The sequence below is a fragment of the Hylobates moloch genome, unplaced genomic scaffold (assembly GCF_009828535.3).
Source record: "Hylobates moloch isolate HMO894 unplaced genomic scaffold, HMol_V3 SCAFFOLD_19, whole genome shotgun sequence".
NCBI lineage: Eukaryota > Metazoa > Chordata > Mammalia > Primates > Hylobatidae > Hylobates > Hylobates moloch.
The window spans coordinates 4978686-5000981 of record NW_026652294.1 but is presented as its reverse complement, the minus strand read 5'-3'; the positions used below and the strand labels follow the sequence as shown (position 1 = coordinate 5000981).

The 22296-nt window shown below is 51.0% G+C and overlaps 1 protein-coding gene and 2 gene segments (V, D, J or C); all 3 read right to left on the bottom strand.

Annotated features, from left to right (window-relative positions):
• The window catches only part of LOC116459127 (probable non-functional immunoglobulin lambda variable 11-55), a 346106-nt gene that overhangs the window by 14008 nt on the left and 309802 nt on the right, over nucleotides 1–22296 (bottom strand).
• LOC116459129 (immunoglobulin lambda-1 light chain-like) overlaps nucleotides 1–22296 on the bottom strand; it is a 325567-nt gene that overhangs the window by 17036 nt on the left and 286235 nt on the right. The window lies entirely within an intron of this gene.
• LOC116459128 (immunoglobulin lambda-like polypeptide 5) lies at nucleotides 2521–10410 on the bottom strand. The segment is given in 3 exon segments: nucleotides 2521–3258; nucleotides 4395–4513; nucleotides 9946–10410. Coding segments are annotated over 3 exon segments (645 nt in total).

The following is a 22296-nucleotide window of genomic DNA, read 5'->3' as shown; positions in this document are numbered from 1 at the left end:
TATTCACCCTGGAAGGATGGCTGGGCCCTGGATCTTCTGTGTGCAAAGTGGCTCCTTCCTAGAGCATGAAGCACACTCCTGGGTGAACAGAGCCCAGCTGCAGACCCCTGACATCACAGACACTCCCGCAGCGCTCATGAGAAGGAGGTGAACTGAAGCCTCAACCCTCTGCCTTCCTTCCCTTCTGAGGGATGTAGCTATTGACCATCCTGTGCAGCTGACATTATTACAAGAGTGGCGATCTGACATGAGTGACTTCTCTGGTAGCAGCTCCCTGTCCTTGGAAGCTATTTTGCAATGTCTAGTCTGAATCCAGTTAAGTACCTCCATGCTAGAACCATTTTGCAGGGGGAAAAAAAAAAAGAAGTAGATGATAGCCCTAGGTTCTTGTTTTGGGAGGCGTGGCTGTATTCCAACCGTGGGAAGGTCCCCAGACAGCTCTCAACTCCTGCAGCTCCTGCCTTGCAAGGAAGCACTAGAGCAATTTAGGAGATATTCACCAGTGACAATCAGCCTGACAGCACATGCGCCCATCACCATTTGATGCCACATTGAATTCTGAAATGAACAACCAAAAACCCCAAAATAACAACAGCACCAACACATAACTAAGTCAATATGCTTCTGGCATTTGTGAGGGATTTGAGGAGGCCATGATTATTTCTTCATATTAGGGAATTAGTGATAATTTCTATTTAGGTTTGGTAATAATATTGCAGTTATTTTTAAGCCCATATCTTTCCAGCATAGAAATGGGATATTTACAGCTGAAAAGATGTGATGTCTGGTATTGTGTAATGGAGGGGTTATTCTGCTGTGGATGGGTCAGTAATGTCTGTGAATTGCTTATTTGGGGGGCTGGGTGATGGGAACTTGGGGGCGTTATTATTTCTCTGTCTCCTTATGTATGTGTTCAAAGTTTTCCATAATGGAAACTTATAACACAGTGAAAGGAGGTTAGGCAGCTGTTGGGGATGGCCTTGTACCCAGCAGGGCTATGGATCTGGCCCTTGGTCATCTCAGTTTTCCCCTCCATGAAATGGGCTCAGACAGGTGCTGTGGCAACTAGAACCCTCAAGCCTCCTTCTAATGAGAGGCTGGGATTTGGATCAGGTGTGGCTGTGATCAAGCTCTGAGGGGTTCTTTCTTTGCCTCGTTGTGACTGCAGAGCTTCCTGTCTTTGCAGGCTCTGTCCCTGGCCTGTCGGGATCACCCAGCAGCTCTGGTGAAGGCAGCTGCCACATCCCTGATGTGCTGGAGGCAGAGACAGGGGGTCTGAGAGTACCCAGGCACTAAGGACTCGCAAAGACAGCTGGGGTCTCCACACCCAGGAGGCTGACATCATCTGCTGTTAGAGACACTGGGATGAGTGTCTCTGAGATGAGGCAGCAGGTGTACATGGGATGGGGTGGGGAGGCTGCGCCACCATGAACTACAGAGGGAGAGGGTGCTCCGCGGGCAGGAGGATTTCTGGGATCTGACTCCTAGTGGAGGCCAGGCCTTGCCTGGAGACATCAGCCCACATTCACTCAGCTCTTATCCAGTCTGACCCAGCCCTGAAGCTCATCCTGAATTCAACTCTGATTAGCCTCCCCCAGGCAATCAATAGATGCAGAGTTTGAGCTTGGATTGGTGACTTTTCTCATTTTCCCAATTTCCCCACATCCTCCTGCTCCTGCAGGCTGACCATCATCAAGCTCCATCCACAAACCAGTCAGAAGCTAACTCTACCTGCGCCTGACTTAGTGGTCCACACCCTTCATGCTTGACATCCAGCCCCACGCTAGTGTTAACCTTGAGCCTGATCCCCGACCCACAGCCATGTGATCATATACCCATAACATCTTGTGCATCAACCTCACCCCATATTCCCCAAACTAGTCAGGAAACGCTGGTATCTTTCCGAGTGTTTTGGGTCTTCTAAAGGTGGAGAAGGAGATCAACATGCTTTTGGATATGCTGTGGCTCATCATATTAAACTGGTTCCCTAGTGCAGGATTTGTCAGTATGTTTACTTAGCCAATGTGCATTGTGCAAGTCTTAGACACTTGCATGTTTCCTTTCCCAATGTTTTTAAGAGTTCCCAGTGGCAGCACAGTTATTTATCCCTCACCCAGTAAACACTCTCCTGACTGGTTCCTCATATGCAATGGGGAATTTCACCTTCTGTTCCTGCTGAGCCCGTGGCCTTGAGTCAAGGGTGTCCTTTTTCCATTATTGCTGCCTCTAGCCCACATCTGATCTCCGGGGACCCCCTTAATTTCTCCCGAATCTCCCCACAGGGCGCCAGCAAACCTCTCACTGGGCCCCTGTCCCTTCCCAGGTGGGCAAGGACTGCAGGACAATTTTCGCTCTGGATTGCGGTTCCCACTGGCACAGGGAGCTCACCCGGTTCCCTGGCAGGTTGGGTGGGGTGTGGGATGACGGAGACATGGGATCTCACCTGGAACTGCCCCCGTCCCTGAGCAGTGATCCTTCAGCCCAGACACATGACCAGACAGAGACTGCACATTAGAAATGCTGGGTTTTACATGATCAGGTATTTATTGAGAAGTAAAATTGAGGGTGTGGGACTGGTCTGAACTGATGCCAGGCTGGTGGCTCAGGGGTACAGTGGAGAGTTGGGGAAGGGGTGACTGGGAGAGGAAGGAACCTCTGGGGAGATGACTCAGGGAGGCTGTGAGCCTCCTCCCTTGGGTGATTTTCACACTGGGTGCAGAATTCCCTGTACCCCACACTGAGAACCCCGGGGAGGCTAGGAATTTATGTGAGAAAAGAAAAAATGAGATAAAACAAGATTTCTGGTTGTCAATGAGGATATTTATTGGGGTTTCATGAGTGCAGGGAGAAGGGCTGGATGACTTGGGATGGGGAGAGAGACCCCTCCCCTGGGATCCTGCAACTCCAGGCCCCTGTGGGTGGGGTGGGGGCTGGGAACCTATGAACATTCTGCAGGGGCCACTGTCTTCTCCACGGTGCTCCCTTCGTGTGTGACCTGGCAGCTGTAGCTTCCGTGGGACTTCCACTGCTCGGGCGTCAGGCTCAGGTAGCTGCTGGCTGCATACTTGCTATTGCTCTGTTTGGAGGGTTTGGTGGTCTCCACTCCTGCCTTGACGGGGCTGCCATCTGCCTTCCAGGCCACTGTCACGGCTCCCGGGTAGAAGTCACTTATGAGACACACCAGTGTGGCCTTGTTGGCTTGGAGCTCCTCAGAGGAGGGCGGGAACAGAGTGACCGAGGGGGCTGCCTTGGGCTGACCTGTGTGGACAGGGAAGCGGGTGAGAGAGGGCAGACAGAACACCGGGGTGTTGTGGAGCCCCTCTCTGTCTAAAGTCTCTGGGAGGGTTCACAGTGTGGCCATCCGGTCCACCCAGTGTTCTCTCCTCTCCTTTCCCCATCCTGTCCACTCATGCCCTGTGGAGAGCTGACAGCTCTGTGCCTTCCTAGGAGCCCTTCCAAGTCACCTTTCCCAGGTGTCCTGGCCCAGCCCCTCTCCTCTACAGCCTCGATTTCCTCATATACCCAGGGCAGGCTGTGTTCCTTCTTCTCTGATCTCTGGAGTCTGAGTTTAGAATCTGGCCTTGACCCCTGGATCCCTCATTTCCATCCCTAGACCCCCCCTCCACCGCCCACTTTATTCTTCCAGGACCTAGAGCCTCCTCCGTGAACTGTGGGTCCCCTGCTCAGCCCGTAGGACTGTCCTGGCAGGCAGTGTGTGGGGAGGCCCAAGCCTGCTTTGAACTGGAGCTTCCTATCCCTCACAGGCACCGGGCTCTGCCCCAGCCCAGCCCACTCGGCTGTCCTGGCAAGGAGTGGGCTGGACAACTAGACAAGCCTCAGGGCACCTCTGAGGCTCTGAGATGTCTCCTGTCTCCACAAGCCCAGCCACAGAACCCTTCACCTCAGCTGTTCCTGGGGCTTCTCCCATAGACTATGAGACTCAGCAGCCCCCAGGCCCACCCCAGCAGCCTCTGTAGACTATGAGACTCAGCAGCCCCCAGGCCCACCCCAGCAGCCTCTGGCCTTGACCCCAGGGGTCACTGGGCAATATCCCTAAGGCCACTGCAGGGCCCCTCATCAGAACCAGCCTCTGTCCCTCACTCAGACATCTGCCCTGGAAGAGAGGAGGAGCCCTGACCTTGCCCAATCCCAGCTCAGGCCCCGGGACCAGGCTGCATCCAGCTGTTGGAACCTGAAGGCGGCTGCTCGCACTGTGGGGGCCCTTCCTGCTGGTTACCCCGAGACTAATGCACTCCTCCGGGCCCCATGGAGAAAGGTAAGGGTCAGTGCTTAAGGCTGGGAGGACAGAGGGGAGGAAGCCTCAGAGAGAGAAAACAGATTTTCCAGGGACAGCAGAGGGTGAGACAGACTGGGAAAGGTTGAGAGCCACTTACCTAGGACGGTGACCTCGGTCCCAGTTCCGAAGACATAACACAGTGACTGAGGCTCAGACCAAAACCCCCGGGGCCAGCACCTGGGGTCTGCTCTCTGGGGGCTGGGCTGGAACAGGAGCCTGCTGGGCATGACGGGCACAGGGTTGCAGTGGGCGGGGCTGGGACCTAGGCATGAGGCAGAGGGGTGGCCAGCCCCCCAGAGGTGTCCCCGTGCCTGTCTTTTGTCCAAGGCAAGTGCTACACACAGCCTTGGAGTCACCCCAGTGTGTATCTTTCCTCTCTGAGGCTGTCAGTGCTGATGACAACACTGGGACCAATAGGTCCCAGCAACTCCCTGAGTGACACATACCCTCCTGTGCAGTGTGGCAGAGGAGTGCTGAGTTGGCTTGGACCTGTCCAACCTCATCTGGCCTCATTTAAAGGGCCTCTGAGTCCCCCATACAAGTGTCCCCAGTCAAGCCAGGCTGGCTTTCTCCCTGGATTGAGAGCACTGGGTCATTCCTGACTCAAGTGGAGATTCCTCTGCTTTCTACCCATGGAGATGCAGTTCAGTCCCACTTTGTGCATGAAGCGTTTTCTGATCTCTCAGATCATTCTGTCTGTCTACCCATCCATCCAATTGTCCATCCAGCTGTTCATCTATTCATCTGTTTGTCCATCAATCTATCATCCATCCATGCATCTGTCCACTCATTCATCCGACAACAGCTCCCAAGCACCCATCTGTGTCAGGTACTGTTTTTATGCTGGGACATGGCAGGATCCCCTGGCTCTCAGCCTCATCTCTCCCTCAAATCTCTCTGGTTAAGGCCAACAGTCCTTTGTCCCAGTTCAGTCTGCAATTCTTCCCCGTCCCCTTGTGTCTCTGCAAGAAGCTTTTCTTTCTAGTCACTCTCCCCTCCTTGGTGTCTGAGACTGCCCCCTCTCCTCCTCCTTGGCTTCCCTTTCTACTAGGCCCATGCCCAACTGCTGACTCCCAGATCCCCACCCTGGGTTCTGCTCTCTGTATTCTCCTAATTTTCTCTGCATCTGACTCTCATTGTGCACACTCACAACTGTCCAGGGGTCTTAGATCCCTATTTCCAGCCCTTACCTCTCTTCTTGGCTCCAGATTCACATATATTCTGCCTCCTCAATCTATGTCTGCTTGGATGCCCTGTAGACACCTCCAACTCAACAGATCACAACTAAACTTATTTCTGTATAACTTGCTCCTCCACAGAGTCCTCACTTCAGCAAGTTACTCTTCAAGCCAGAGGCCTGGGGACATCGCAGAATGCCTTCCCCTCATTGTATTGCCCTCTGTCCTAGACATCCTAGCATGACACAAGATACTATTAACATCCTACAGAGAAAAAGAAAAACACCCAGGTCACACTCTAAGAGTTTATGATGGCAACAATCCTCAGGTTTTTCCAAATCTGATTTTATTCCCCAAGGCAATTTATTTACATTGGAAGATACCCATTGTGACGGGGCCAGCAACTTTCATCTTAGCAGCAGGTTGTATTTAATACATTTGTATTTAAGACATGTGCAGAAGATTTTTGAAACAGAATTTAATATAATAGTAATATAAATTCAACACTTGTTTCTCATATAAAGAAAGCAAACATTTAGCCTTTTATTAAGTTACTGAAGAAAATTTTCTTAACTCAGTGAAGAATATCTCCCCAAATTTACAGCAACCTTCACATTTAAAGGCAAAACATCTAGAGTCAGAAACAAGCCAAGGTTGTCTAGTCTCACTTTTATTATTCAGTATATTGTATAGATTCCAGCCAATGAAATGAATAAAAGGGGGAGAGGAGGAGGTATAAATATTATAGAAAAAGAGAGAAAATTGTTTTGGCAAATGGTGTGATAGTTGACTAAACACACACACACACACACACACACACACACACACACACACACGGAGTATCAGCTGAAGAACTGCTGGAATTAATACAAGAGTTAAAGTGTCTGGATACAAGAGCAACATACAAAAGTTAATAGGGTTTCTTGCTATAGAAACAGTAATCATTTACGATATGAAATTGTGAAAAAATTTATAACTTCAATAAAATCATATTTACAAACCGTTTATGAATAAAAAACATAAAGTGTGCAAGATTTGCATGAATAAAATATTAAACCACTTCTCTGAGTGAATGGAGAGTACATCATGTCTCTGGACAAAACCACTGAGCATTATAAAGATAGCAGTTCTCAAATTAATCCCATATTCTGTGATATTACAAACGTAACACCAGAAGAATGATTTTTGAAAATTAGGGAACCGATTCTGCAGTCCAACTCTAAGAATGACGGATAATAGACATGACTATTTTGAGAAAAAGTAACAATGACGGGTTCTTTCCCTACCAGATACCAAACATACTATAAAGCTAAAATAATCAAAACAGGGTGGGCGCAGGAATAGCTCAATAAACCGAGAACCACAGAAAGAATGTAATAAATCAATAATGCAGTAGTTGAGAAAAGTTGCATTTATATTCAACAAATGTGTGATGATTGGCTTTCCTATTTGGAAAATAAGGTCTTATTCCTACATCCACAAAAATAAACTCCAGGAGAAGTAAAGAAAAAAAAACAATAAAACACCAATACACTGAAAGTACCAGAATAAAACAGAAAAATGACTTTATAATACTGAAATAAAGACAACTTCCTACACATGGCGGAGGTCACAGAAACCATAAAGAAAAGGTTAAACCAGTTCGACACATAAAAATTTACCACAGTTTTATGGTGGGAGACCCCATAAACAAAAGACCCATAAAACAGACCAGGGAAAAATATTTACAATACATACACTAAATGAGTGGTTAAAATCCCAAATATATCCCTATGTTATTGATATATAAAAAGATGAAAGCAACTGAATGGAAAAGCGGGCAACATGATGACTAGTTAATTCACAGATGAAATAAAACCAATAAATAAAAATATAAAAAATAATTTCACCAGTAATAAAATACACAATAAAACAATAAACACATTCAATTTTTTGCTCATCAGATGGGCAGAATATAAAAAGATCAACAATTTTGCATTATTGGCAAGAATATAGGAGCAAAGGCACTACCGTTCACCAGAGTGAGTGGACACAGACTTTTGGAAACACTACCCATAACATTTCAGAAGTACATTCTCTCTGATCCAGCAATTCCACTTTTAGGCATCTATCCTGGGGAGATATATAAGTGCACTTTGTACACACACACACACACACACACACACACACACACACACACGAATTTCCACTGCAGCATCATTTGTCATTTAGAGTTTTAGTGGAAATAAATTCTGGCTCATCTAAACTTTGCTTATAAAGCAAAGTTTATAAGCAATGAATGTGGTTAATCCATATGGACTGATACAGAAAGTGTCAGTAATAGATTATTTTAAAAGTTGGTAATGTGCAGAATATGGCTCTATTTTTGCAAAATAAAATCCCAACACCAACTCTGTGTGTGTGTGTTTTCAGGGACACATACACACACAGGAAAAGTTCTGGAAGTATATTGACCAACCTGACAGTGGCTATCTCTGGGAAGAGGTGGGAGATGGTAAGAAGAAGCACTTGCTTTTACTTTATATACTTCTCTGCTTAATTTTTTTTTTTTTTTGGCAAGAAAAAAGAGTAATGTACAAAAGTCATTACATTTTGTAATGTACTCATTACAAAAAGAGTAATGTACGTGAGTACATTACTCTTGTATTAAAAATTTTATTAGAAGAAATGTCTCTTTTTGTGAACAACTTCACAAAACCAGAAAATTATAAAGCCACAATTAAAATTAGGTGAAATCCCACCAGCCAGCCAGACACACCATTGACATTTTTCTGTATTTTCTGACAGGTTTTTGAAAATGCATATATACTTTAAAAACACAGTTGGGTCAGGTGCAGTGGCTCACGCCTGTAATTCCAGCACATGGGAAACCGAGGCAGAAGGATTGCTTGAGCTTAGGAATTTGAGACAGGCCTGAGCAATATAGCCAGGCTCTGTCTCTAAAATAATAATAATCCTAATCAAAATTAGCCAGGTGTAGTGGCCTGCAACTGTAGTCCTAGCTACTCAGGAGGCTGAGGCTGGAGGATCTTTTGAGCCCTGGAGGTTGAGGCTGCAGTGAGCTGTGGCCACGCCACTGTACTCCAGCCTGAGCAACAGAGCAAGACTGTTTCACAACAACAACAACAACAACCACCACCCCCAAATACAATTGTGTTTTTTTACACCCTATCTGGTAGATATTTGGATTATTTCCAGTTTTCTCCCATCATTAATAATGCTGAGCTAACCACTCTTGTTATAAAGATTTGGTTACAGCTTTGATTATTCCCTCCACCCACCCTTAGGATAAATTGCTAGAAGTGGAATTGCCCAATTTAGATAAACTCACTTTGTTTTTTGACTTGCCGCCTATTGCTAAAACGGTTATACATTTTCAACGCCCATAGACGGTTCCTGAGCGTGTCTGCTCCCCTCTGCTCAGCCCTCACTTCAGCTTCATGCTCCCATTTCATAGGAAACTGGGTCCCTGGGTGCTCTGAATCTGAGCGTCCTCCCCATCCCCAGGGCACGGCTTCTTCCTCCAGGATCCCTACCTACTCTGGACCTGGCCGTCACCCCCTCTCCTCCCTCCTCTAATCGGGCGTCGCATCAGCCTCCAATCCGGTGCTGATTTTTCCAAAAACACAAATCTGATTCTGATAATCAATCTACCTAAATCCATCCAAGGACTCGTCCTGGACTAGGGATGGGGCACGGACCCTATGGTCTTCCTGCCTCCCCTTCCCAGTCACCCAGGAGCTCCCAGCCTCATCCTGTGCTCTCCTCTCCTCTGACGCTGCTCTGTCTTTTGGGGGCACCCATCACCAGCCAGTGCCCCTCGATCTGTGAGACCAACCTGGGCATCATCCCACAGAGGGAGATCCCCTCTCCCTTTATTTCTCCAAACATGGGCCGTGGGCCTGTTCCAATGACTGGACAGCTCCCCTCGGTTCAGCTCACCCTCCCTGTGTCCCTGAGCCTGGCCCCAGTAAGCATTTCCGTGCAAGTCGGTCAACAGACGGCCTTGGGGGAGACCAAGCCCAGCCCTTGCTGCCTTCTCCAGGGAGTGGCCCCTGCCCTCACTGGGCAGGAGGCACATGGGCAGAGAGGAGGAGGAGGAGGAACAGGCCTGGGCACCCTGTGGGGACAGTGGCCACCACCCCCTGTGGATGTCCTGTCCCTGCCTCTGTTCCTGCCCTACCCAGAGGACTAGGACTAGGTGATTGAGACACTGACCCTGGTGCAAAATTTAAGTGGGGCCAGAAAACCCAGAAATCAAGAAAAATAATATCAATATGATATTTAAAACAATAATTCAAACAAATCTGTGATGGACAAAATATCAACCCATTAGTTAAAGCCAGTGTCAGCCCAGACCCCTCTTAGGGTTAACCTTCCTCCTCACTCCTCTGGCTTGTCTCCCCTTGGTCACGCTTTCCCAGCTCTGCTGCAGGACCCCTACATCCCCCGGAATCTCTTGCCCCTTACCTGCCCCACAGTCTCTGCAGGCTGGATCGGCTGCTTCCAACTGAGGCTCCAAGGTCTGGGTCCCCGCTCTGCGGTGCAGCCATTGGGCGCAGCAGGCCATGGGCGACCGTGGCCAGACCCAGCAGCAGCAGGGGCCAGCACTGCCTGGGACCAGGGCCCAGCTCCTCAGGGGTCTCACAACCCACTTGGCCTGTCTTGGGTCTCATTGGCCCTCAGGGTCAGGGGCACCTCTGGCCCGACTTGCAGTGTGGGCTCCCTGGAGGACGGTGCCCTGGTCCCTCTCGCCAGCAGGGCTGTTACAGTGCACCCCAGTCCATTGGCTCTGTCCTCCCCCTGGACTGGCTCTGGTCCCTGTCCCCAGCCCAGGCCCTTCCAGGGTCCATGGCTGTCACCCCTGGGGATCTCTCCCAGAGGGACATCTAACAACTGCCCTGATGCGGTCACAGTCCGGGGCTCAACTGCCTCCCACCACAGCCGCTTGCCTGGCCCCGCCCCTGGGACCCTGGGTGGTGCACACCTGACCCACTTCCCTTCCCCATTTCCCAAAGGGCAGCCTGGCTCTGTGGAGCTCCCTAGGGCCTAGAGAGCTGCCCAGCAGGAGTCCCCAAGGGCTTGAGCTTAGGGGATTGGGGCTGGGGCTGGAGCTGTGGCTTCTTTTCTGATCAGTCTTCCAGGCTGGATGCCTGTACACTGCACTCCAGCCAGTTGGGACCAGCCCTTTCTTGGCTGGGTTGGTTAAGCCTGGCCCGCTACCCTGTGGCCCTTTCCTGAGTCAGGCAAGAGCCCTGCAGGGAGTGATTCTATATCCTTCAGGCAAGGAAGAGTGGTGAAGTCATAAATGTGGAGTCTATCCAGACCTAGGTTAACTCTGGGCCTCAGTTTCCTTACCTGTAAAATGGGGAGAGAGTTCCTCTGCGGCATGAAGGTTATGAGGGTTAAAGAAACCAGGCTGGGCGCAGTGGCTCACGCTTGTAATCCCAGCACTTTGGGAGGCCGAGGCGGGCGGATCACAAGGTCAGGAGATCGAGACCACGGTGAAACCCCGTCTCTACTAAAAATACAAAAAATTAGCCGGGCGTGGTGGCGGGCGCCTGTAGTCCCAGCTACTCGGAGAGGCTGAGGCAGGAGAATGGCGTGAACCCAGGAGGTGGAGCTTGCAGTGAGCCAAGATCGCACCACTGCACTCCAGCCTGGGTGACAGAGCGAGACTCCGTCTCAAAAAAAAAAAAAAAAAAAAGAAACCATGTGTTTGCTAAGCACTCAGTGGGTGTTGAATACATTCTGGTTCTCTTTTTGTTCTTCTCTTACTTTCAGATTCAGAACAACTTGTGGTGTGTCCTTGGGGCAAGTGTCCCTGTTTTACAGGTGAGAAAATTACCATCCAGAGAAGATGAATGCAGTGCCCAATGTCATTCCTTAAGTAGGGGGCAAGCTGCGCTAGGATCTAGGAAGGGGCTCGTCCCCTGTATTTCGTCTGTCCACCTGGAATATTCGTGCCTGGCTCCATTCGGCAGTGGTGGAGGAGGAGAGGGCTGGCAGGTGCTTTGAGTTGGCAGGTGCTTTTTGACTATGATATAGGAATATGATGCAGAATACAATAATAATAGCAATGCTCTTTAGCCCTGGTGCTTTATAAGCACTAATCCTGGGAGCTAAGATTATCTACTGTCCCCCACATTTGAAGACGAGGAAATGCTGCTCAGGCTGATTCCCTACTTTTTTAATGTCACAGGGCCAAGAGGCAGTAGGTCTGGAGTCGGAATCTGAGGCCTGGTCCTTGCATGACACTAGGGCATCCTTTGCTGATGATGACATGGCTCTCTGGGTCTAGGTGGTAACACACTGCTTGGTGTATGGGAAAACCCAGAGCTTGGCACAAAGGAGTGGCTCAATTAAACATGGACTAAATCTGGTTGAATAAACCTCTTTTGCTTCATGCGGCCCCTTGTGTCATTTGCACTCCTTTAGCCTCCATTCACCGCTCTCATCTTTTCTGTTGCCCTGAGAGCCTAGTATAGAAATGTTTGAGATCTTCTGGACCCCATACTCTAGTGAGAAAGGCCCCTGCTCTGCCCTCTTGCTTTCCGGTTACTTTTTCTGCCACAAAATCTTTAAAAATATCTGCTCAAGTTCAGATCTGCAGCTCTCTAGGACTCTCAATGTTTTGTTTCAGCAACTCTCAGAGGAGCCTCCCAGGACTTCCTAAAGTGAATTTCCTGGGAGGCCCCTTTGAGAATTGCTTGGTTCACATTTTGTGTCAGATACTCCTTAACTTCCTTGATACATTTGGTGACAATCAAGCCAGACGTTTTTGTGGGCTATGGTAACAGACAAATAGCCTGAGACTTCATTTCATTGATAAAGTTGATGGTTGTTGGGAGACAGTGATCTACTACGGATCTCTGCATTTCTGCATGTCTCTCGGGCAAAGGCACTGATTGCCTTTGTTGTGGATTATCTTTTGAAGGATGTTTGTAGAGTGGACAACCTCAGAAGGTACAGAGAATGCCTCTCTTTGGAGCAAAAGACAGATATATGCTTACTGTCAAGTACAAAATATTTGGGATCCCTGAGCTCTGGCATGCAGATGTCACCTGGCCCTCTTTGCGTCACCTTGTGGAACTGGTGCAAGACAATGCTGATACCTTGGCAACTGCTATTGCTGTGAAAGACACACTATTCGTTGTCTCTGACCCAGGAGTCTTGTATCTTCTGCCAGCATCCATGACACTGTTGCAGGCTTACTTTTTAGTCTGCAAATAGTAGGAAGTCTCAGACCCTTAACGGTTCTTGAAGGTGGTGATAATGAGGAGGAGGAGGAGGAAAGAGATGAAGTTGAGGATGGTGATCATGACTTAATGGTTTGACTCATCGAATCAGTTTTCAAAGATCTCCAGGCTGGATCTTTATACACATTGCTTGGGCAACTTTTGAGGGCCAGGTGCTGGGGGCTGGATTTTAGAAATAATCACCACACATCCCTGTCCTTGGAGATAGGCAAGGCACTGAGCAGTAACAGGGTGTAGGTGCCCTAACAGACATCATTCAGGGCACAAGGGAGGGCCCTGGGAAACCCCTGGTCCAGCACAGCTTCTCCTCCACTGGGAGCTTGGCCTATCCTGTCTCTGATCTTGGGCTCGTTGGATGTTGGGGGCTGGGGTAGGGTCTGCCCTGGGAATCTAGGCTGAAGCTGCTCCCTCCCAGCCCCTCTGTGGTATACACTCACCCACTGCTCAGGACCCAGAAGCTGTTGTTCCTTTCAGGGACAGTCCCAGGTCTTGGGGATAAAAAGGGGCTGTCCCGAAATGTAGCATCCCCAGCTGCTGCCCCTACCCCCACCCTTGCACCTGCTGTGGCCTCTGGACAGACATCGCCACCGCAGACCACATCCTCCCATGGTGGCTGCAGTCGGAAATCCAAGTCTGGCTGGGGACCCTGGCAGACTGGACTAGGCCTCCCCAGCAGGTGCAGCTGCAGCTCTGGCCACCCAGGCCTGCCCCCCTGCCCTCCTGGACTGAGATGTGCAAGGGCTGGATCCAGGCCTGGGCAGAGGAGGCCAAGTCCAGCTGTCCTGCTTGGCGGACCCCCTGCTCAGGGTCTGTGGTGCCTCTGCAGAGCCCTCTGGGTCCCGCCCTGGCCCTTCTCTCCCAAAGCAGAGGGGTGTACCCCATCCAGTTGCTTCTGCCCTGCTCCATGCCTGAGGGTGTCCCCCACCTTGGCCTCCTGCTGGTCAGTCCCCTGCCCAGTCTCCATCCCCCAGGTCCCAGAAACTCCATCTGCAGGCACTGCAGACTCCTCTCTCCCAGGTCCAGGGGTCCCCAGCTCCCCACTCCCCACCATCCCTAAATTCAAGCTGGCTGGTCTTTCTTGTCTCATCTTGAGCTTCTCACTGTTGGGATCTGGGGGAGTCTTAGGCACAAGATGACTAATTATTGGCTGGGGATGTGACAAACGTTCTGGATCTCTTGAGTCCCCAGAGGTAGAAGCTGGCTCTGTAGCTCCTGATCCCCCCTCTGAGGAGTCCTCAGGAACCCCAAAGACCCCAGCTCCTCTGGTGATCCTGGCTTGCAGCCTCCACCCCAGCTCTCCTCCAGGAAATGGGAGAGATCCCTGCTCCCTTTGTAGATGTCACAGAGTGGAGTTGCCAACCTGGCAGGGAGGTCTTCTAGCTCCTTCTCTCAATGTGGAAACAGTCTCAGAGAGAGGGAGTTTCTTGCCCGAGGCACACAGCGACTTGGTGTAAAGACCGTGTCCTGGGACTTACTAATAGCAACCAGAGACCTGGAGGACATGAGGTGGAGCCAGCCTGGAACTGGAGGGTGGAGTTTTGGGAGGTTTCTGTTCTTTAACCTCCACCAGCTGCCTGGAGTGCAGCTATAAGGGGAGAGTCCAGTAGGGGGCAGAAGAGACCAGCAGTAGAGGAATCCTGCGCAGGAACTGGCTGGAGCTCCTGGAGGAGGGCCAAGACCCAGGGGAGGGCTCTGGTGGCCGGGCAGAAGGGGGTGCAGGGGCCTGACTCTGGTTTTGCATCCCCGTGGGCACTCACTCACCTGTGGGACTATGGGTAGGACCAAGAGGGAAACCACTGAGATGAGTGAGTCAGATCCTGAAATTTTGTTCATCGTGGGTTTGTTGGGAATTAATTTCGATTTTTGAAAATATTGCATTAAGTATTATTTATCTGGGTCACTAGGTTTTTGGATGCTCCTTTAACTTTTGCATTCAAGGTGAGTGATGGCTGTCACTTGGAACTCCAGGAAACCAGTCTCTGGAGACATGCACATAAAAGCTATATATCTGACACACAGTCATAGAGCCCTGAGTCCTGGCTTGAGACGCTTGAGAATATCATACCTCTAGCAGTGAAGGGGCCAACTGTCCCACTCAACACTGTGTCCCCAGTCACCTGGATTGGCACCTGGCACATAGTGGGTCCCCCATGAATATTTCTTGACCAAATGAATAAATGGACCGGGATTCAACACCAGGCCTGTTTGACCAGAACCTCTTCCCTCTACACCCAGGGACCTCCAGCTTGGGAAGACCCTCAGGGTTGGACTCACTCACACCTCAGAGGACCGCCAGCTCTTCCCTCTGCCACGTCCTAGGGAAGGGGCTGCAGAGCATCAACTCACTGTGACATCACCTACCCCGATATAGGCCCCGAGGCCCAAAATCTAGGTGACACCTAGAACTTCCTCTGTCTAGGACTCTCTCCCCTGCCTGGTACAAGGAGTACTCCAGGCACATCAACCACTGGTGTCCGGAGAGGCGAATCTCTGTTCTTGTTGTCCCTGAAGTCATTTTTCACAACTGGAAACATCTTCTGTCTGGACCAAGCAATAAGACCCCTGAAGCCAGCTGGGCGCGGTGGCTCACACCTGTAATCCCAGCACTTTGGGAGGCCGAGGCGGGTGGATCACAAGGTCAGGAGATCGAGACCATCCTGGCTAACACGGTGAAACCCCGTCTCTACTAAAAATACAAAAAATTAGCCAGGCGTGTCAGCGGGCGCCTGTAGTCCCAGCTACTTAGGAGGCTGAGGCAGGAGAATGGCGTGAACCCAGGAGGCGGAGCTTGCAGTGAGCCGAGATCGCGCCACTGCACTCCAGCCTGGGTGACAGAGCGAGACTCCGTCCAAAAAAAAAAAAAAAAGACCCCTGAAGCCGCTCTGACCCCCGCCTTAAGGGGTCCCTAGGAGCCTTGAAGACCCCAGTTCCTCTGATGATCCTGGGTTGCAGCCTCCACCCCAGCTCTCCTCCAGGAAATAGGAGAGGTTCCTGCTCCCTCTGTAGATGTCATGGACTGGCCCACCTGGCAGGGGGTCTTCCCACTACTGATGAGGAAACAGAGGCTGAGAGAGAGAGAGAGAGTTCCAGGGCTCTTATCACAGCCCTGGAAAATGCCCGTCACTGCTTCTGGTGGGCAGACTAGGAAGCTGAGGCCCAGGGAGTTTAGAAGCAAACCTAGTGGGAGTGAATGGGCCAGGGGAACTAGGATTCCAGACTCCCAGCCTGGATGCTGGATATGGCCAGGGAGATGCAGCCAAGTGGGCTTGAAGTCCAGCTTGAAGGCCATATGCCCAGCAGCCTAGGTCACTGTGGGCTGGTTTCCCACCCGTCATCTCTGAGGGTGACTGGGATCTCTACAAATATGAGACACAGGGACTGGCCTGGTTCTGTAGGGAAGGTTCTGCAGCTGGTGGGACGGAAGCTTCTGCCCAAGTCTCTGGGCCCAGGCTGCTCTGCAGAGGCTGGGCATGGAGCAGGGGGAGGAGCCAGGGTGAGCACAGGGAGGGCCTTGGGGCAGGGAGGAGACAGGAGATGAGGAAGCAATGACGGTGCTGGGGAGTGGAGGGGAAGCCCCAATAGAGGGAGGAGCAACCTGGAGATGCTGCTGGGAAGGACTGGACCAGATTTCCATCCCTCTAACCTTTGCCCAGCCCAAGCAGCAGGGAGCCCTGGGAGGCCAGTTCCCTCCATCTGGACTGCCCCCCAACACCGCTTGGGGGACCCTCATGTGGTCATTTCCATCACAAGGGGAATGACCCCTGTGGGACTGGGCCAGCTGAGCCCGCATCTCTCTTCTCTGCTCATGGATTTGTTTGTGTCTAGGGATTTAATCAACTCCTTTCTCTTCCATTATCACTTTTCAGCCTGCAATGAATGTTTGTGCTGAGGACTGAGACCAACTGTGTCAGTGTTAACTGCTGGTTCCAGGATACTCTTTCCCAGGTGGATGCGGGTGAAAACAATAAAGACTGTCACTCATTGCTTCAGGAAATTCCTGAAAACCAATTATCCAGGTAAGTGGTCTGCTCAAGAGAGCACACAGTTCTCACCTATGTAAATTGCTCACTTATCCAACAAATATTTACTGATCAAGACTTGATTCAAGACCTTCCCTTCTCTGTGTCCACCAGGCTATGCTATGATGTCACAGATGGGCCCCAATTCTAGTAGGTTCCTTCCTTGTAATACCTGCCTTTAACTGCTCATGTGCATATCCTGAAACCTTCTAAATATTTTCCATTGCCCTGTGCCTTCTGAGATACTAAAATGATTCCACCCTAGGGCTAGTCTCCCTTGATACTAATAGACTTGGTGCTACTTAGATATCAGGGTTTCTGGGGTCTTTTGGGAGCTGGCATTTGATCATCAAAACGACCAGCTCAGTTTATTATGGGATAAGCTGAGCCTAGAGGTGGGCAGGAACTCGCTCCCATCTCTCAGGAACATAAGGGCAGGGACAGGACTGGAAACTTCCATTCCACATGGAAGGCTCCCTCCTGCTCAGTGTGACAGGGCAGGAGAGAGGGAAGGGTCTTGTGAACCAGGCCGAGGGGGCAGGTTTCTGTCTCACTTCCGCATCTGCTTGTGTCACTGTGTGCAGTGCTGCTGTCCCACGCCTGACAGTAATAGTCAGCCTCATCCACAGCCTGGGTCCCGCTGATGGTCAGAGTGGCCGTGTTCCCAGAGTTGGAGCCAGAGAATCGCTCAGGGATCCCTGAGGGCCGCTTGCTATCTTGATAGATGACCAGCACAGGGGACTGGCCTGGCTTCTGCTGATACCAGTAAGCATATTTATCCCCCAATTTATCTCCAGAGCAGGTGATGCTGGCTGTCTGTCCTGGGGACACTGACACTGAGGGTGGCTGAGTCAGCTCATAGGAAGCCACAGAACCTACAGGAGAGAAAAGGGGAGAGAAAAGGCTTGAAACTGAGGAGCCGAACTCCAAGTAAATCTTCCCACGTGCCTGGCCTGGACACAGATCTAGGGATGAAAGAGCCCTTAGGGCAGTATGAGCACAGGAGCACAGCGTGGGGGGATTTCAGCCCCCAGCCCATCCACCTGCAGCAGGGTCATGAGCATCCTGCTCACTACAGGCAGGGCCCTGCTGAGCTCAGAGTCAGGGCCAGGCTGGACCCAGAGCCCTGGGGCTGGACCAGTGGCTGGGACCCTAGGGGCAGCACCTGTGCAGTGAGCAAGGAGGGCGAGGAAGAGAGGGGTCCAGGCCATGGCTGAGGCACCTCCGATGCTGCTTCCCAAGGCCCAGGCTGGGCAGGTTCTTCCAGGCGTCTCTTATCCCCTTGCCGGAGAGAGCGCCCCTGATGCAAATCAGCAGTCAGGGGCTGCTGCAGGAGGAGCTATGTGGTTTCCAGAGAAGGGCTCAGCCCCAAGGGACAGAGAGAGGAGGGGGGCCCCTGAAGACCCACCCTCAGCACACAGAATTCTCATTCTCCTTCTGGTCCCATCGTCTGGGTTGGCATTGTCACTGTAGGTTATGTTCTGGCCTCACTTCTGAGCTCATCTGGTCATGCAGAACTCTGAGAGGAATTCTATGTGCATTTTCCAGGTAGTATGATGTCCTGCTCATGTGGCCATTCCTTGTCCTGCGTGGAGATGGCCAGGGACTTAGTTACAATGGCGACTGAGGGATTATTCTGAGACCTAAGGTCCTTCCTCTGTTGGATACTGGCTCAGAGTAGCTTGGGTAATTTAGGACTCCAGGGGTGTCCTGTCCTTAAATATTTTGTGGTAAAGTCCAGATGTTAGGTGTAGTTCCAGCTCCCCCTCTGGAGGGCACTTTTCAACCCAATGCAGTGGCCCTCATGACCCCACTCTATGGGTGACACCATAAGGCTGGCACATGTGCAGGGACCTGCCATTGCTTCTGAGTGGTGCTTTCCACAATCAAACTTCACCCTTGTCATGTGCACACGGAGTGTTGAAAGACTCAGGAGATGCTGTAAGTTCCTGGCCTTGGCTGTGAGCTCCTAAGGTAGGGCACAGGTGCTGTGCCTATGCACCCCCAGTATGTGGTCACGGTCAGGTACAGCTTAGATGCTGAAAGAAAACTTTGCTGTGTAGCAGAATGAGGGGGCTCTCAGAGTAAGCAGGAGGGAGGTGAAACACATGTGCCCACAGGGGAGGATGGCATTTGTGGCAATGACAGCATTTTAGCACAGAAGAGTGGGCCAGTGTGTAGGGGGAAGCAAAGTGTCTGCACCTGTGTAAAATATGCAACATTGGCCAGAGACAAAGCTGAGAAACACAAGGCCTGGAGAATTTGTACTCGATGTTAAGGATGCCACTGTAGAAAATGACACCTTTCTTTCTAGATCTCAGATTGTGGTCACTGACCCTCCCTGCTTGTCAGCAGCTCCTTGTCACCCAGGTCTACCCTATCTCCAGGTGACTTTGCCAGGTGACTCTGTCCTGTCCCCTGGTGGCTGCTCCATACTGGCTGCTGGAGGCTCAGGGGCCTCCTGGGTCCGGGTGTATAATTAAAATCTGTTCAGGTCCCTGATTCCCTGGTCTGCGGACTGCTGGTGCCAATGGAGGAAGTTTTTCTCTTCTCTTTGTGACTCATGCCTGCCTCAATACCAGGTGCGAGGGGTGCAGGTTACTCATGACAATATGAACATGAATATTTGGAAGAGGAGGAGGAAGGTCCATCTGAGGCTGCCTGCACATGTGTCTGGGTGGTGGGTGGTCATGGGGGTAATACCAGGGCTTGGCATGCAGGGCGGGGATCACAGGACTCAGGGACTGGCTCTTACTGGTCCCCGCTGTGGATGCAGGGCCAACGTACAGTGGTGACTCCTGCACCAAAGTCAGAGAGAGAAGAACATCCACCCAACAAATGTTAATCCAGACCCACTGTGGTCTGGGACACGTTCCATGCGGGGAATTCAGCAGGAACAAGACACGGCCTTCTTGAAGTGAGTTGTTCACCGTGCTGGTTTGGCTGTGCAGGAAAACTGGGTTTGCAGACCCAGCAGACAGTCCCTGTCACCTTCCACCTGAGCATTGTCTTCTATATTCACTGAAAAGACTGGTGCCTGTGATTCCCAGGTCCTGCTCAGCTGGGGTTGACCATGTGGCTCAGGCCCGATCAGTGGGATGTGAGATCAGTGGGTGAAATTCTTCTTAGGAAAGCTCTGCTCTTGTGAAAGAGCACTGGATTCATGAGGCCCTTTTCTCCTTGAATATGGGAGTGATAGCTGGAGCCGCAGCAGCCACCCTGAAGTCACACATCAGCAGGGATGAAAATAAAGCCAACATCACAGGGATGGTGGAACAAAAAGTGAGAAAGACCCTGGTGTCTTCGTGAAAGTGGTGGGTATTATTGCAGGGAGAAATACACCCTTAGCTGTTTGTGTCTCTGTTTTTTATGTGTGATTCTGTGGTAAAAAAGCATCCATGACCAATTAAGTAAATAGTTAACACAAATTAATCAATTAATAAAATTAATAATAGGCGAAGATTCCTACAGTTGTAAATGCTATGGGGATAATTAAAAAGATTTAGGCAGAAAATAACAGGCAGGTTGTATAATAATAAGAGCCTGGGGACATCTTAATGGGGAAGTGTCTCTGGAACTGCTGTCAGGACTGATAGAGAAAAAGGAGTCCCGGGATCTGTGTTGGAAACAGCAGAGTCAGGCCCCTGTGGAAAGAGTCTGGTGTGTGTGAGGACCTGAGAGGACAGCAGCAAACCTGAAAGGGGACCTGGATTCAGGCCATTTAGGCTAATTGTGCCATTTTAATAAATTAGTAATTTGGGAGCAGGAGTCACGTGTGGTCAGGTGTGGTGAAGGGAAATTTCCAGGTAATTAATCAGGTTCTTTGGCAGCTGCTTAGCACATATAGGGGCCTCCAGGACGATGCTGCTGGGGCAGTGACAGGGGAGGCCCTGGTGGGTTGAGCCCAGCTCACTGACCCCTCCCTAGTTCACCTGGGGCTGAAGACACTCAGGGGAGTGGTTCCTGGTTTCTTACCTCCACCCGGTGCCCACCATGCAGCTCTGTGGGGACCCCCACTGCTGCCTGTGCCTCTGGTCCTGGGCTCGCTGTCTTGAATTCCATGTGGGTGATCAGCACTGCTTTCCCTGAAATTCTACAGATCTAGGACCTGGGAGCACAGAATCTGCAAAGTGCACTTAACACAGAAGGGAAGGGGCTGAGATGGGGAGTAACAATTCCAAGGTCACTTGGGAAGGAGAGAGAAAAGGAAGATAAGAAAGGTCCTGGACCTGTAACAATAAGTCTTCTTGGTGTCCTGGGACCAGCCTGCCAGGGAGGGCATGGGAAAATCCTCAGCCCAAATGCTCAGGGTCCCTAGGGAGACGGCATCTCCCTGTCAGCTCTTTTAGCTGCCTGTAGGGGGCGCGCCAGCCACAATTTGGGTTGAAAGGGAGGGGAAAGACGGTTGATTCCCAGTGCAGGAACCAAGCTGTCTAGAGACATTTTCCATGCCCTGAACCTGTGCGCTGGTCTCTGCAGAGGCTTGGATTTCAAGTGGCAAGATATTTGGACTTCAAATGAATTATTTGTGAAAACTACAATACAAATGGAAGCCTGACACCATTCTCCTGTTGCTTGGGCTGCAGGAGAAACAGGCAGAGTCCGTTGAAATGAAGGCCATGTCATTGCTGAGGGTGGGTCAGAGTGACAGCCAGGTTGGGGGAGAGGTTTCTGTCTCGTGTCCCCATCTGTCAGTGTCACTGTGAGTCACTGCCAGCTGCTCCCACTGCCATGATCTGTGTAGCACAGTAAATAGCCTCGTCCCTAGCCTGGTCCCCACTGATGGTCAGGGTGGCTATGTTCCCTGAGTTGGAGCCAGAGAATCACTCAGTGATCCCTGATGGTTGACTGCTATCTTCATAGATGACCAGCACAGGGGCCCGTCCTGGCTTCTGCTGGTACCAGGAAGGATATTTATCCCCCAATTTATCTCTAGGGCAGGTGATCCTGCCTGTCTGTCTCATGGACTCTGACATCAAGGGTGGCTGAGTCAGCTGATAGGAGGCCATGGAGGCTACAGAGAGAGAAAAGAGGAGAGAGAAGAGTCTTAAAACTGAGAAACTGACCTCCAAGAAAACCTTCCCACATGCCTGGCCTGGACACAGCTCCAGGGATGAAAGAGCCCTTAGGGCAGTGTGAGCATAGGAGCACAGTGTGGGGGGATTTCAGCCCCCCAGCCCATCCACCTGCAGCAGGGCCATGAGCATCCTGCCCACCACAGGCAGGGCCCTGCTGAGCTCAGAGTCAGGGCCAGGCTGGACCCAGAGCCCTGGGGCTGGATGAATTGCTGAGACCCTGGGGGCAGCACCTGTGCAGTGAGCAAGGAGGCGGAGGGAAAAATTGGGAACTGGGGAGTCCAGCCTGACTCTGTACCAGTGTAACACACCCTGCCCTCCTATGCCCAGTACAGCGAGGTTACAAATGTGGTGTCCAGGGAGGTGAGGCAGGTGCAATTACTGTAACCCTGACTGAGGATTTAAATGCCTTTCTGTGAATCAAGGTTTTTGGAAGAAGAAAGGAGAGAGCAGAATGAGCTGCAGGTC